Genomic DNA, 16,673 nt, shown 5'->3' on the forward strand with positions numbered 1-16,673 from the left:
AGATGGGTCAATCGCCAGATGGCGACTGCATCTAAGCGTCATCGAGATCGAGTTGATTAAGGCGACTTGCTTATAGGTATGTTGCGAGGTTGCAATCTACGGGTATATCGTTTCGCCACGGATTCGACTCTGAGACTGCGCATGCGACACATCGTGCTTCCTGCATCCCGTCCTTCACAGCCTTTTAGTTGCGCTTTTGCAAGTATTTTCCTTTCTTACTGCTTTTACACGCACTTATTACAAGTAAGTACGTACTTCTGTCTAATACTACCCGNTTGTCTGGGGTACTTTGTTACTCCAGTTGGAGAAATCAACCATTTAACCGTTTAACGGTGAACATACCAAGAAAATCACTATTCAAGCTTAGAATGGCGTATGGACTATCTTGAGTCGGTCCTTTGAGCCACATATGCACCAAACCATCGTTTCGCCACATGTTAATTAAGTAAAACAAGGACAGATAGAAACGCACATTCTCGCTAACTGGTACGTGGTTTTTTGCGGAGTGTCTATTGTTATCTCTCAGACTTTCTTCTCTCACCTTTGTCGGCCGTGATTTCGGTTACTCGCGTTTAACTTCCTGGCTCTCTCTCTCTCTCTCTCTCTTCTCTCTCTCTCTCTCTCTCTTCCTCTCTTGCTCTCGCTCTATCTCTCTCTGTCACTCGTCACGTTACGTCACGGAATCATCGACAAGTCAACGGATAGAACCGTGAACAGATAGAACCTACCTACAACCAGGTACAACCGTGCGTTGGTGTATCGGTTGGAGCTAGCTCGTGCGGCCAGTCGCGACCGTTTATATATATACGTGTATTTAAATAAAATCCACAGGCGCGTGTTTTTGTGTAACAGATTTTTTTTCTTTTTTTCATATAGCCGCAGCTGCGATCGCGCGACAACGTTCGATCGCGCTGGAGAGTCAACGCTGCACCAAAAGATCGTGCGCTATCTCGCTCCACGCGCGTTTTTCCATCTCGCACATTTGCGCTCTCTCGAAATTTCGCATTCTCTGGCTTCCTCGAGCATAACCTAAAAAGGCGATCGTGAATGTTGATAGCTTCTCATAACGGCCCCTCTCTCGTCGTCTCTCTTCACTTAAACTTCGCTCCGCAGATTCGTGAAAGATCACGCGTTGCCGACATCACGAAAGACGTTCGTATTAAGATACGTACGCAGCAGCAATTGCTGCACCCGTCGCACTCGTCTACGTACGAGAATACAGATCTTTTCGACGTCGAGCGGTCACCGTAAAAATAGTCAAAATTCCGGTCCCTACTAGGAGACAAGAGGGCCCCCATCAAACAGGCGGCAGGAATTCGGTTACTGGCGAAGAGTCGTCGAACAAAATGAATAGCAAGAGGAAGAATCGTTCCAACAATAACAGGTACTGCCAATCTCTTTCTGGCTTTCCTCGCCAAGATCATAATAGCAGGTATAATATACAACCTTTGCAATATAATTGTCGATAATAAAAAATAATGTTTGTTTTTTTGATCCGCACATTCTTCCAGATCTCCACGGTCGCGAGGCCCACAAGAAAGGTCTGTCGCAGCAGATGGAATATATAATAACGGACTTTTTATGCATGTTGTCACAAAAAATGTTGGGAATACATCACAAGTATATAAAAAATACATTTATATATATGATTATACAATAGTTGGCAATATTTTGAGATTTTTAACAAAGAGAATTATTTATTATATTCTATGCATTATCATTGTAGGTACAAACTCAAAACGGCTCCAAATTTGATGGTATATTCAGAACATTTTCCAGTCAATTTGAAGTAGTGCTAGAAATGGCACATCGTGTAGAAAATTCTGAAAAGATTAATATAGATAGTGTGATAGAAAAATTAATTTTTAAATCCAACGATATTGTTACGATACATTTTAAAGATGTTGATTTAGATTTTGCTACAAGAGATACTTTCCAAACGGACACATCCATCAGTAAATTTAATGGAGTAGTGGGTGAGAAGGAATTGGAACCTTGGGACGAACCAGCTGCTATAAATGGAGCTGACTTAGAACTGGATGGCGCAGCTGTAAGTTTTGCACATCTATGTTTGAACGAATGAGGATGTGCGCTCTGCGCACAATAGAGAAAACAATAATAGGAATAATTTATTAAATATTTGGAAGAGGAATTTGAAATAATGTTACATTACATAAGAGAACGGAATAAATTAATTATTCCAAATTCTTATTTTTTAATTTATGATGCATTAATTTATTCTATTTTCTTGTTTGTGTAAAGAAATAAATATTTTATTTAATATTTATTCCTATTTCTAATATTTTGTCTATTGTGCGCAGGGCCTGAATTGCATTAAAAATTATCTAATTTTTAGAATGGTTGGGACGTTAACGAGATGTTCCGTAAAAATGAACAAGATTATGGTGTTCAAACAACATTCGAGCCTTCTTTAGTAGGTTATACTTTACAACTTCAGCGTAAAGACACAAAAGATTATAAAGAACAAGAACAGAAAGCAGCTGAAATAGCAAACGAAATCGAATCTCAACCGAATCACAAAGCTAGATTGGAATTGGAAAATGGTGACGAAGAGGAAAGATTCGCAGCTGTGGTAACTTTTAGTTATATTGTAAGATTTTACGTTTTCTTTGTTGAAATACTGTATCGATCATCTAATTCTAGGCAAGACCTACCGAGGGAAAGTATATTCCTCCGCCAATGAAAAAAAAAAACAATAATACAAGTAATGGTAAACTGATGAAACCAAGTGACTCTCCATCTTCGCCTGGAAGCACAAACAAAAATATATATAATCAACCATCTCCGTCCACGGTTAATGTAAATGTCCCCCAATCAAATATGTCGGGTGGAGTACAAACTGGTCATGCTTCGGTCCAACACCCGGTATCGCTAAATATGGGAATGCCACCCAATGGAGTGGTTGTAGCATATAATAATCCGCCGCCGCCGTTTGTTACACCGACCACACAATCACAACAAAGTATGTCAACTAATTAATTTTTTCAAGAAGAGGAGAGAATCTAAACAAAAAAAAACTTTTATTATATATTAGAAAATAAATTTTTAGAAAAATTATTTATATTTGTTTTTTAACCTAATAATAATAATAGACACTGGCTTTTTGTATATAACAAACATGGTGATAGAGCTAGTCTAGCAATTTCTTACGGAGAAAAAAAATCTAGCGAAAAAGAATCTTGATTTAACGAGATTTATGTGCAAAAGATGTGGAATAACAATTGTTTTCTTTGTAGTAATGCAGGGTCAACTTCCCTCATTACCACAAGTAGGCTTTTCGTCGCAGCAGCAGCAACAGCAGCAACAACAACAGCAGCAGCAGCAGCAGCAGCAACAACCACAACAACAACAACAACAAACTCCTTCGACCAAAGTAAACACGGAGAAACGCGAACGATCAGGCAGGCAACAAGTTTATCAGTCTGATAAAGCGCCACCAGCGCCATTTTCTCAATCAAACACCGCGTCTTCTCACCAACAACACACATCGTTGCCACAGCAAAATTCCGTTGAAGGGCAAATAGTTATACACAAATCGCAGGATCATAGGAAGGTACATACTTTTGCTAAGAAAAACAATTGTCAAATTAAGTTGCAAAACGGGGCTTATATAATATATAAGTCGCAGGATCACAAAAAGGTAACATACTTTTGAAAAAACAATTTGTAAATCCAAGATTTACACTTGTTAATTTTCACAAAACAGACCTTATATAATTTATATTTAAATAAATTTTGTTTAAAGGTGCCAACACCACGGGGAAGAGATTCCGAGCATTCAGAATTGAGACAGTTCGCTACAGATTTCAAATTGCCAGAATCACAAGGGCCAGATACACCCCAGATTCCAAGAAAACAGCAACATCATCATCAGCAGGATGTACATTCTACTACTCCGATAAATCAATCGCATCATCAATCACATACAAGTCAACAGCAACAATCGTCGCAACCACCACCAACGCAGCAACAGCATGCCAGCTCTCATCAACATCAAAGTATTCAAGAAGAATCTGTTATTACCAGTAAGCCGCCACCTGGTCCACTAGTGGTAAGGTCGACAAGTCCCCATCAACAGCAACAAACTCAAACTATCACTCCGACAGTACAACAATCATCTCCACCGGAACCCGCAGTCGATAAAATAACTACTGCTTTCAAGAAATCTACTTTAAATCCAAATGCTAAAGAATTTAACCCGAACGCAAAACCGTTTACACCGGTAAGTAACAGTAAGATCATTCGATTTGTCAGAAAGTTAATTTTGAGTGAAAATAACTAAATGTGTGTTTATATGTAATTACGCAGCGCTCGCCCAGTACACCGACACCTAGTCGACCGCATACACCTCAAACTCCTCAATACACAGGAGCAACGATGTCCGCGAGTGTAGTAGTGCCAGCGTATGTGACACCAGCTTTCAGCCAACCACCCACTCAACCTGTAACACGATTCAGAAAGGGTTAGTATTTCTTATATGTTGCAAGTTTCGAAGTTTTCCTGCAAAGATATATAACCAACCTAATCTAACCTAATGATAATTTGTTACAGTGCCGATGATGCAACGAGCACCACCGGATTTAGCGTCCCAAATGCAAGTGGCGGCTGCGACGGGACAGCCGTTATTGGCACCAGCCTTACATCCGCCATTCCAGGTACCCTATCCAGGACAACCAGCGTATCAGCAAATGGTGCGCATGGTCCAGGCACCTCCGCCACCGCCACACATGGCTACGCCGTATCATCATCATCACGATTCCCAAGGGCCGCAAGCTCCCGGTATACAATACATGGGTCCGCACGGCCATCCTCATGCACATGTACCTCAACAACCGCCCAGTCAGACGCAGTCCCCTGCCAATCCTAATCAACCTCACACACCAGGTGCTTATAATCCACCTGGAACGCCGCAACCTGCGGCGCCGTATGCGCAACCTCCACCCCAAAGTCACGCTCCGAGCTATCCTATTATGTGCCCTATAATGCCGCCACATATACCGATAGCGCCACAACACATGCAGTATCTGCCAGCACAACCACCTCCCGGTGCACAGCAAACTATACCAGTTATTTTACCGCACAATCAGTAGCCGCGACGTCATCTAAGCGAAGAAAGAGAAAAATGTTAGTATTCTGTAATAGAATAAGACTTTCGACATTTAGTTACTTTCATGATGGTATATTATTTCGCTTGCGCTATCTTCTCTCTCTTTTTTTCTCTCTCTCTCTCTCTTTCTCTCTATCTCCTTCTCTCGCGCGCGTCTACAATCTCTCTGCTTCAATTTATTTAAACGATCCTTTGCTACCTCAGTAGTATAAATTAAGGCTTCTAGTTGTAGCCAATATTGAGTAATTATATTAGAAATGAGAAACAATAGAAGTTTTTTCCATACAATTTACACCGAAATAAATTAAGTTTTTCGACCTATGTGCCCGTCATCGGCGTTCGGGAGCATGAAGTATGTCGACAAACAACTTTCCAAATCTTCGACTCGTCATTGATATGTGTATAAATAATGTCTATACATAAAATATCTATATACATAAAGCATCTATATGTACATAAAGTCTTGATGCATTTTTGTAAAGCCTATTTTTGCTGGGAATGTCTATATGATAGACTGAATTTATTTGTCTGGGTTTATTAATGCAGGATAATAAAGCAAAAATGTTCACAAATAAAAAGAGAGCCAAATACAAGCCGTAAACAGAATGTCCGTGTTTTGATGATTTGTTCACTTTTTTGACGGCAAACGTTTCAATCCGCATTAGGATCTTCTTCAGTGACAATCTCGATTAAAATAACGTTTACGGTTTATATCGGCCCTCTCTTTTCACTTGTGAATTTTCACGAGCGAAAGAATTTTATATAAAAATGTTCACGTTTCAGCAATTTTACATTATTGAACGCCGATGTTGATATGTTATAAAACAAGTAGTTTATTTGGATGTGAATTGTATGAAGTGACATAAACCCGAGATAATTTCTCGCTTCTGCCGTCATATGAATGCGACGAGTATCCAGAGAAGCCTTAAAAATAAACAATCGTCACAACTTTCTACAATGATGAACGATTTGAAATTTTTACATATTTTGCTGCAATGAGAGAAAAAAGATATTTTTAATAAACGTACGCGAAGTAATATATATTATAATATGTGTGATAATATTCTAAATGGCGCGTTTTAATAAAAAAAAGTTAATTTTTCCAAACAAGCCGAAGATGTCAACCATCTTGAAAGTAACTTTTCCTTTATAAATATAGGTCAGTTATCAAAGAAAATGACCTATATAAATGTAACCTGTATTATTGAGTCCCTCAACCAATTTCATCGTTGATGAAATATAATTTCAATCAAGTTTTAAAAATTGCAAAAACGATCGTTTATCGTTACAAAATTTCGTAATAAAAATCTCCGAAAAATCAAATTTACTTTAACCGAATTAGCGTCTCAAATATGCGAGAACATATTCGAGATTTCTCTGTAATATCATACAATTTTTATTGTGTATTGTCTGTACAATGTTACGAGGGACACTCGTTTAATAAACGTATTTTACATTCAGAAAATCTGAAATATATACATATGTAGCTCGCACTACTTCCATGGAACAAAAAATTCATAATAAAACAAAATCCAGCCGAAAATCGAAATCTACTTGCGCAAAACTAATTTATATTTTCTCTTAGTTAATTATTTTTTAACTATAAAAAACATTAATTTAAAAATTAGGTGAATATATATATATATATATATATGTATATACGTATATATATATATATATACGTACACATATATATATATGTATAAAATTTGTTTGCTGGCTGGATGTTGATTTCATTTTTGCAAAGAATTATACGAAAATCTAGAAAAAAAAGGAATAAGATGATATAGTAATTCCATACATGGTGATATATGAAAGAAACAAGCGATATTTAAAACGCGAAGTGGAGTGCCAGGGTATCACTAGCGGAATATTCGATTCTGCAATTTGTTGATAATGAGTTTTGTTAGACATGTTGATAGACGCAAGATTTTCGAAATGTGAAAGACTATATACCGTGCATGCAAAAATAAACTATCCGCATACGAAATCGCGCGCTCACATGTTAACGGGTGCGAACCACAGTCATTCGAAAGGTACATGATTTTGCATATCGAGTAACATATGTATGTAGATTTCAATTGATTAATTTTCAAAAATATAAATTTTGTAATACTGTTATATACTATATACTTTAGATTAGCAAAATCAAATGTTTTTTTTTTTGTTGTATGTTTACAATGCTCCGACAACCGTAAAACGGAAACTAAAAAAAAGATACATTATTAACATTAATATGATTTGAATTGAGTGACGCAATACAAGTATTATATATATTACTTGAGTCGGTTTTAGAAAAACAAAAACGCTATAAAATCAATTAGCTTTGTTATCACAAATCCCGAATTATAAAGAATCGTGTACATATTTATTAATATGTTCTTATGAAACATTTATTTAATCAATATAAGATCTCACTTTGTCTTGAACGAAGATTGCATAAAATAATTGCCAATAATAACGTGATAAAAAAAAAGACCGTAACAATATTCTTTTCTCATATAAAAAATCTATTTTTTTTAAATTTTTTATATCGAGACTCTTATCTCAGACTTGTTCCGCAGAATCTGTCATTTAATAATTTTTCAGAAATCTATTTTTTTGGAGGAACAAAAAAGAATATTTGTACATATAATTGTTTTATATAAACTACATGATTTTATAAAGGTTTTATAAAACATTTTTTTATATCTTCAAATTGGCAATTATTTTGCACGGTTTTCGTGTGTAAAACATTTTATGTATGCTTCTGTTTGTTACGTTATGACGATCAATCGTTGTTGTGTGCGTATGTATGTGTGTATGTATGTGTGAGATACGTATGTATATATATTTGATTATATATTAAAAATTACCATTCTTTATTATGACATAAATCGGAGCAATGTAACTGATTTATATACACGAATTATTTGGTACCTCGTGTATCTTTTATTTAACGTTAACATAATATACAAAACAAAGAACAAACAAATGCTCGATATGTCATGGACCTAAGAATATGGTTCTGAATGTAGCGTGTATTGCCAATCAAGACAGATAGTGTAAATTCAATTTGGGAGCAAAGGGAAATCAGACCTTCTCGAGAATCGGTTCACACGAATAAAGCTTTTCTTGTGTAAAATTTAAATACAATTTATGTATTTGGAAACGCGTGCAACACGTAATATCGAATTGAACCGAAAAGGCCTGATGCATAAATCCTCTGCGTTCCTCCCTTCCCTACTTCTCTACTCCTAAATAAATATTGCTTACAATTTATTAAAGCTTCGTTCAGATGATTCTTTGGTCTATGTTCAAGTAATAACGATTGGGAAAAGAAAGTTAAACAACTACGGCCTTAGACCTAATCGTGTATATAAACGGAAGGAAGCAAGAACAACTTTTGCCTGAGAGAGATAATTGAGTGTGTGGCATCGTTAAAAAAATTTTATATCGAAGAGATTTAAAAAAAAAAAAAAAAAAAAGAAACATCAAAATAAAATCAATACGTTAAAACCAACACTTTCCTGGTACGTTTTCTTTGTCTGACCCCCAACATCTTAATTCCCACTTTACAAAGAATTTCGTCTATTGCACAAAACACAAAGTTATCTCTTAAATACAAGGATTCTTGAAAAAAATAAATGTTTACAGCAAATACAATACACAGCCTTTATTTTCTGAGAGACAGCTTATAAAATAATTTTTATAAACTATAAATATAGAGAGTGCAAATATAATCACGTGTGTACACATGTAAAGCGAAAAAAAAAAGTGATTCTAAATCTAATATTCGGATATGATTCGTCGCGATCGCATTTGATGTAAACAGAGAAAAATATAAGATAGATATCTATCCTGTCAATTGCGTGATAAAATGATGTCTTGGTCGTTCCAACATACAGAGTGTCCGGTAATAACCGATAATAACGGTAGCAACCGTCCAGACCTAGCAGGATGTCTCTCCTCGCACACGCTCACATTCGCGGATCGTTATAAATAAACTCACAAAATAGTAAAAGAGTTTTTGACTCACCACTCAACCCGCTTTAGTTGCCCGACAGATGATATAAATTATTACCGGACACCCTGTATATACAAATATGGATATTGCGCTTTTCTCTAGTGTGACGTGCGCGCATGTATGTATATCATACGTATTAAATGTGTATGTATATAAATACACATATACGCACACACATTATATATTTGGTACTAGATCATTGGTAACACAAAGACGTACGAATGTCTCTTGCAAAAAAAAAAAAAAAAGCTAGCAAGCAGCTCGCATTCTTCATACAATCACAAAATTTTATCAATTATTGTATCAAATTTCTTACATTGTAAATCGCGTTGTTTATATTATACATACATATTACACATATATGTATATATAAGTAATTGTCTCTTGTAGATCAGAGATAATCTTCTTGGGAACAAATGAGCGATAAGGATCCAAGATTTGAAATTAGAAAAAATTGAAAATTTTCAAATTAATTGATTTTGTGAGAAAACGTCCCATGTTTTCAAGATATATTACTTAAAAATGTCTCGATGTGTCGTGTGATGAAGTGATAAATTTGTATAACAGCGTTAAAAGAACGCCCTTGTAAAACTATGCACATTTCTTTTTTTACTTAAAAATAATACTAAAGTGATCAGCTAAAGCTATGCTGGTTTCGGATTGATTATCGTTCTCACGTGGATGGATTCGGACATATATAATTCGGCTACGTATAAACAGCATTATTATCCTGCGCGTCCGTCGCGGTCTCTTCGGATTCCTTAACGGATGAATTATTATTCGGTCCGATCTCGGCTGTATTGTAACCCGAGAACGAGCAATTAGGCGCGCTTCTGGCTTGACTTATCACCGTAGCCTCGGGTAGGAGTGACGTGCGCTCGGTCGCGCTTCCCCAAGCCTGCTGATATGCACCCCGTCCGCGTATTCTACGACTCAAGGACGAGCCAACGACACCCAAATGTTCCTTTATATCGTTATGCACGTCGGAAACGTCCCACATTGCTCTGAAACACGTAAAACACATTGGATATAAATTTTCAATACCTCGATGTTAGTGTAATTCTTTTTTTTTCTAATGTTTGTAATGTTCCTCATCGATTGCATTGCGTACCTAAATGCATCCCACCAGGCTTGACCCTGCGCCAAATTGACGAACGGTTTATAGGAAAAGCTGTAATGATGCGCTACCGCAGCTAAGAACATTTCTATACAAATTAGAAAATCCTGCAGTTTGGACGATATATTCCTAATGTGATCTGTGTCAACAGTATGAAAAATACTCGATATAATGTCAAAATATACCAACAGAGCTATCAACACTCCTTGACTGTAACGCAAAAGTGCAACATGTATTATTCTTTTTGTAGTTTGCACACATAGTTATCAAGATGCGTGAATACGTTATTAAATATCACCTACAAGAATGAGAAGAACACTACAGCTTTGATGCATAAGAATTTTCCAATCGGTTTCATGGGTTTCAATGCTTCCACGTTGGCACGATAAAAGAGTACAAGACAATACATGGCAACAAATTGTGACAGATTGTTCAAAGCAATCATATAAGGGAAAGCAACATCTCCTCTAAATTCACCTTCTCCATATACTCCGTTTAGTTCACAAATGCTGCAAAAATGCACGAAAAATTAAGGAATATTTTAAATTATTTGTACACGTAAGATAACACCATAAGATTAGATATAGTTTCAAAAACACTATCAATTTCTTACAATGATATTAAAGTCGATATAGGCCTGACAGCTGTGTATTGTAAAATTCCATGCTTGCACATGTGCACGAATTCTCTGCCCATTTCCCAATCAGGAAGACAGCACAGAGGAAACATGTGATGCACTTGTGGAGAGATTTCCAGTCTATGTTCCAACTGATGATCGGCATTTAAGTAGGCCAACAAATACATCATAAAATTATATATTACATAGGCTTCATAGCATTCTCTCAAGCTGTCCACATATATACTGCCCTCAGGATATACCAGACCTAACCACTGTATACAGAAAAAAAATATGTTATATCAATTGAACAAACATTTGATATAAATTTTAAGATAAAGATTTGTAATTTGTTCTTACAGCATTCACCGCATAGATAGGTACCATCCATAATATTCTGAAAAAAAAAAAGTAGCATTATATAAAGCGTGTGTAAATAACACAAGGAAATCTTAATTTTTTAATTTTTTTCAGAGGAAAAACCTACCTTATTATATATTTCTGTAATCTCGGCTGAGTGTAATATATCATATGCTGAACAATTTCGTAAAATGCAATGGGTAATGCCAGTAGAACAAAAGCACCGCCCACAAGGGCACCCTGGTCCTCCTTCTTGAAGTCATTCTTGATAGAATTGACTAATAAGATCGGCACGAGTATGACAATGAGCAGCGCATACAGACAGGTTAACACGGGCAATATCCATAATCTCCAGCGACGACAAATCGAAGCCATCACTTTTTTTGGATATCTCGGATGCTGTCACATTTTAATTTCAGACAGAATCCCGGACCCGCGCGATTCTGAAAGCAGAATCACTCGGTTTTCGGCCTGGATATTATCTCTTATTGTATGCTGATAACAGCACAACAATCTCATGGAAACAGCATGGATAAACATAAACTTTCCGACAATAAATCATTTACATCACCGTCTACTGTTCACTCAATATTTTTGCCCAACAAAAACACATTGTACATTCACCGTTTTCTTAACAAATTCTGCAAACCTTTAAACTGTCCACTCTTTGATAACAATCTTAGCAAATTCGCCGAAGGTACAAACAAGTACAAAGTACAAGAAGTTCTTTGTGCATATCATCGCACATACTAAAAATCACAAGATGTACAACAAGAATTATATTATTTAAAGAAGAAAATGTGCTGAGAAAAAAATTTCAAAAGAAACTGAAGACGCGTTAAAGACCAGAACCAAAAAATTGTTCCGGTGGAAGGGAAAATGAATCAGCTGATTGCGAGATTAAAAACCTAATACGTATGAACGCACTCCATTGGCTTGGTGTAAAAACTTTCTCCTTTTCCATTTAACCTTTTTCAATCTACAGAAAGTCATGTGAAAGTTGTGTACAGTACTTGACATAATACATAATGTATATATATATATATGTACGTGTAATATACAAGTGTACATATGCGTGGATGTGTGCGAATTATTTACTTTGTTTTAGCACAATTGAACGAACTCCTCTGACGGCAGTGAAGATGAAGTGCCGCAAATGTCACCGGTCGAGATGTTTCGCCGGTTTGACAGCGGCTTTTGTCACATCGAAAATTCACGCCCACGCGCACAACAACGCACACTCTCGTTATCGTGGGTATAGCGATTTAACATTTTCCGTCGTATTTCGTAATATTGGCCATTGAAAAGCGAAAGATTATTTCTTCCGGAAGAGGCATAACAAAATCAGTACTGCCAAAGTACAAAGCGGAAAATCAAAATTCGATTCGCGTGCAAATGGATAAACGAAGAAGTTTTTGGGATCTGTCGCATCGATTGCACGCGCGTACAAAACGAGATAAGATCGGAAAAAAGAGAGGAAAGAAAGAAATTAGACTATATATATATATTTTTTTTATACAAACGAAGAAACATATAATTATTAAAAACATCGGTTGATCTAGGATCTTATTCTGCTGACTCGAGCGAACGTTGGTCACACTATAAACGCAAAACTACGTTGATGGTGCGGGAGGATAACATCCGGTCTAATGGCGTCAAGAGCCAAACATTGTTGTCACATTTTGTCCTACAGTGTTTCAATATTTTGCTTTGTTTATGTTGGTCAAGTTTCGCGAAGATAGGACAGGATTTGCGATTGGGTGCGCTTAACACGCCGGATGGAGGTGAGGACGTGCAAATTGTTGCACGTGCGACGCATATCAAACTGGGAACGAGATTTTCCGAGTGGTATGGATGTAGTGACCTTGGTCTTGCTGTCAGATCAAAGGTGTATACACGCGGCAAATTTAAACCTGACTCGTGCCGTACATTGACACGAGTCGACGCAATTTTTTCGTCGTCTCAATGGAAAAAGGTGATTTTCGTAGATTTTCACGCGCAAATTAAAAAATTGTCGAATTTTTCTTACGTTATTGTCAGAATTCGAGGATTACCAGAGATCAAAATGAACAAAAATCTCCAAACTAATTCGTTTTTGTAATATTCTCTTGTTGTCGCAATAATTTTTATAATTTACTTTTTTTATATTAACTTTTTCTCTTCAAAATGATTTTCCACACAAAATCTAATTTTTGTTCATCACTGAATAAAGATTACTTTTGATTAAACAGAAAATAGAAAAAACAATATAAAAAGAAGGTGGAAATATATTAATGTTTTTTTTAAGTTAATTCACATTTTAGGTGCAAACAACTGATTTTATAACAATATTCAATTTCAATATAATATTTATTATATTGAAAATGGCTTTGCAAAGTGCGACAGAAGAGGCGCAAACTTTGCTTCTGGAAGGAGTGGAAGGTGCTCCGTGTCAATTTATTATTCAGAGAAGCGATGGAGAATCACTAAGCAAAGGAGTACCATTGTTTACTCTGAGCGGAGAATTAATATCAGAAGGCATGGTAGTCGACATGATCAATGCTGATGTTAGCACAGATTATAACACGAGTACTCAGTATTATGAAGCGGACGACTTGTTGACTCATGGTTTGACAGAGGTTGTAGTATGCTGCCTAATACTTCCAAGACTAGTGCAGTTTTATATTTTGCATATAGAATGTCAATTGTGTGATGCAGGATGACCGTAGACTTGCTGCGGCGCTTGTTGCAGTGCAGTTGCATCAGCAGCAGAAGCAGCAGCAAATCAACGTTCAGCACGAAGACTCAACTTTGTCGGATGTTTCTCATCTGGAGACTCTAGCGCCGGTGAATTCGTATACTATTCATACTATTCCAGAACCAAATAGCACCGCGTCTATATATACGCAAACTTTGCAACCTTTCACAAGGATTCCGCAAAGTTTGAAGCAAGAGTTTATCAATGTCAAAAGCGAGTATGACATTGAGGTTTCTACGGAGAGCAGCGAGGACGCAACATCAGCATCCGGGCCTAAGAGAACCTTGCCACACAAAAAACGAATATCTCGCAAGCTAAAGCAACCGCAGACAAAAAAGAACGCAACGCGGAAGGATAATAGCAAATCGAGTCAAGAAAATTCAACTGAATTTAATAACGAAGTTCAGGCTAATGTCTTTAAGTGTCAAATATGTAGTTCCAAGTTTAGCAGTCAGTTGAAATTCTTTGAACATTTAAAGGTGTGCATTTGCATTAATTAACCAACTATTCTAAAGTGTCTGTTATATAATTCATCGATCGTGGTGTAATTAATTTGTTCGCGCGCACATTTGTTTTTAGATCTGTGAAACAAATGAGCGATCTTTTCGCTGCGCGATTAACGCCGCGATAAAATAACCGCTCGTATGCTTTATTATACAAATACCTTAAATAATATTAAAAATGAAATAATGTTTTGTAGGTGCATTATGAGCCCGTAAAACAGGAGACGCGAATAGCTCAGGCGACAAATACCAATATTACAATATCGGTTCCAGAAACAGTTCATACTTTAGAGAACACTGTAATTGAAGAATTCAGCGAGCCTGAAGATCTTATGGAAGGTATTCGAGGAGTAGGTAAGAAAAACATCACGCGCTCTGACACACATTAATACAATCGAAAAGTTTTTACTGTAAAAAATAGTTTTTTTTATTGTTTTAATTTCTCTGCCCATAGTGGAAGAAACCGGTGCGCACATTGACGACGACACAGATTCAGTACTGCCTTCTACAAATAACGAATCGACAATGTGGGCAATTACAGACGTTACGGAACAGGTGCAACAGAAGGACCAGGAAATTAGACCGCCGTCCGTTAACGATAACAAAAGCTCGGAAGAAAAGTCAAAGACTGACATTCCATACACAGCTAAGAAAAAGAAATCACCGAAAGCGCGGAAATCAAGTTCGTTTCAAAATTTTTGCTACGTTTTTTTTTTCGCACCGAAGCTGCGAAATTTTCAAAAATTTTATCAACTATTTTCTCTCGCAGGTGACGGATTAACGTGTCTTCAGTGCAATCGGTCGTTCCATCATAAAAACAGCTTGGTCTACCATATGCGCTCCCATAGCGGAGAGCGGCCGCATCAGTGTGACATTTGTAATAAACGTTTTTTCGCTGCTAGCGCGTTAAAGGTAAGTAGTAGCGATATTGTTCGCAAATAATATCTATAAAATTTTAGACGATCTATTATTTTTGTTACTAACAAATCAAATATTTTGTTTAACAAAACAAACAGGTACACAAAAGACTTCATAGCGGTGACAAACCGTACAAATGTGAGGTGTGCGGCCGACATTTTCGTCAATGGGGCGATTTGAAATATCACTCAACGAGTCTTCACTCGGAGCACAAGCAGTACCAGTGTGAATTCTGCGCGAAGGAATTCGCTCGAAAGTATTCGTTGATTGTGCACAGGCGTATACACACGGGCGAAAAGAATTATCGCTGCGAATACTGCAGCAAAACGTTCAGGGCGAGCAGTTATCTGCAGAATCACAGACGCATACACACCGGGGAGAAGCCGCACGCGTGTGTGGTATGCGGCAAACCGTTCAGAGTGCGAAGCGACATGAAGAGACACATGCACACTCATTCGCGAACGAAAACAAATGAAAAACAATTGTCGTCAACAAACAAAATCGTTGCGGGAAAACATGCGATCGATACGGAAAGCATCGATAAAAAAGCAGCACACGCAAAAACGATACAGGATCTCGTGAGAGATCTAAAGTTGGAGGTAGACGCGACAGGTGTGGTAGAGATTGTCGCTCCCGATGATAATCCGGAAACTATTTTGCCGCATACGAGCGGACAAAATTTGGAATATACCGTAACATCCACAGCAGACACGGCGGCCGCGGATAGAGATCCTCTGGAAGCTGTCGTGCGAACGAACGATAACATGTAAGTAAGATAAAAATCATATTTTTGTGTGTAAATTAATTTTATATCTTTGTGTGTTTTTTTTTAATATATACTTACTTAATATTACTTAATTTGTGTGTAGTGACTTGTCATTTTACTGTGTTTTTACAGACAGTACTTTTTTATGTAATTTCGGAACGTGAGGAAAGAGATACATCCTTTGTGCAAACTTGAGCGCGATAACCATCGACATCTTGGCGTTAGATAGTCCGTAACGCGCTGGTTACAAAGTGACTTTTTTAATAGACCCAGCTGTTTGAAAATATATATGTTGAATACATACTTCTAGTGAATTGCGCGCGCGTTTATGCACACATCTATATCTACAATTGCATTTTGGAATAAACATTGTTTTATTATTGGATAAAGTTTGTCATAAGATTTTTTGAAACTTTTATACAAAAGTGTACATATAAACATCTATATATATATATATATATATTGCCTTTGAGACACTTTAATGTAGAACTGATAAGAACAAATTGACATTAAAAAAAAAAA

General features: G+C 36.8%; 3 protein-coding genes across 12 annotated transcripts; 2 read left to right on the plus strand and 1 right to left on the minus strand.

The window, feature by feature from the left end:
* LOC109858805 (ataxin-2-like protein) lies at window positions 1-6,759 on the plus strand. Of its 6 annotated transcripts, none has more exons than XM_020436424.1 (10): window positions 1-76; window positions 1,114-1,432; window positions 1,512-1,620; window positions 1,727-2,050; window positions 2,357-2,593; window positions 2,665-2,983; window positions 3,258-3,574; window positions 3,767-4,243; window positions 4,330-4,483; window positions 4,573-6,759. In XM_020436424.1, the coding sequence occupies exons 2-10, from the start codon at window positions 1,347-1,349 to the stop codon at window positions 5,109-5,111; spliced, it is 2,562 nt and encodes an 853-aa protein (XP_020292013.1). In that variant the 5' UTR covers window positions 1-76; window positions 1,114-1,346; the 3' UTR covers window positions 5,112-6,759. The 6 variants fall into 6 exon arrangements, with proteins under 6 accessions (XP_020292013.1, XP_020292011.1, XP_020292010.1 ...); XM_020436422.1 differs by lacking the exon at window positions 1-76 and adding an exon at window positions 422-486 and having other exon boundaries at window positions 877-1,432; XM_020436421.1 differs by lacking the exon at window positions 1-76 and adding an exon at window positions 422-486.
* Window positions 6,760-8,768: 2,009 nt separating this feature from the next.
* LOC109858807 (transmembrane protein 184C) lies at window positions 8,769-12,619 on the minus strand. 3 transcript variants are annotated; one of them, XM_020436427.1, is made up of 7 exons: window positions 12,326-12,619; window positions 11,355-11,670; window positions 11,228-11,264; window positions 10,865-11,142; window positions 10,554-10,760; window positions 10,246-10,461; window positions 8,769-10,138 (listed from the first exon to the last, which is right to left on the minus strand). In XM_020436427.1, the coding sequence occupies exons 2-7, from the start codon at window positions 11,600-11,602 to the stop codon at window positions 9,841-9,843; spliced, it is 1,284 nt and encodes a 427-aa protein (XP_020292016.1). In that variant the 5' UTR covers window positions 11,603-11,670; window positions 12,326-12,619; the 3' UTR covers window positions 8,769-9,840. The 3 variants fall into 3 exon arrangements, with proteins under 3 accessions (XP_020292016.1, XP_020292018.1, XP_020292017.1); XM_020436429.1 differs by lacking the exon at window positions 12,326-12,619 and adding an exon at window positions 12,155-12,313; XM_020436428.1 differs by lacking the exon at window positions 12,326-12,619 and adding an exon at window positions 11,877-12,313.
* Window positions 12,620-12,833: 214 nt separating this feature from the next.
* Window positions 12,834-16,645, plus strand: LOC109858815 (zinc finger protein 260-like). 3 transcript variants are annotated; one of them, XM_020436439.1, is made up of 8 exons: window positions 12,834-13,202; window positions 13,531-13,845; window positions 13,904-14,443; window positions 14,665-14,821; window positions 14,922-15,149; window positions 15,237-15,379; window positions 15,484-16,151; window positions 16,284-16,645. In XM_020436439.1, the coding sequence occupies exons 1-8, from the start codon at window positions 12,849-12,851 to the stop codon at window positions 16,300-16,302; spliced, it is 2,424 nt and encodes an 807-aa protein (XP_020292028.1). In that variant the 5' UTR covers window positions 12,834-12,848; the 3' UTR covers window positions 16,303-16,645. The 3 variants fall into 3 exon arrangements, with proteins under 3 accessions (XP_020292028.1, XP_020292029.1, XP_020292030.1); XM_020436440.1 differs by having other exon boundaries at window positions 13,925-14,443; XM_020436441.1 differs by having other exon boundaries at window positions 13,119-13,202; window positions 13,515-13,845; window positions 16,284-16,644.
* Window positions 16,646-16,673: the final 28 nt, after the last annotated feature.

Source organism: Pseudomyrmex gracilis, unplaced genomic scaffold, assembly GCF_002006095.1.
Source record: "Pseudomyrmex gracilis isolate BER0280 unplaced genomic scaffold, ASM200609v1 scaffold_225, whole genome shotgun sequence".
Lineage (NCBI taxonomy): Eukaryota > Metazoa > Arthropoda > Insecta > Hymenoptera > Formicidae > Pseudomyrmex > Pseudomyrmex gracilis.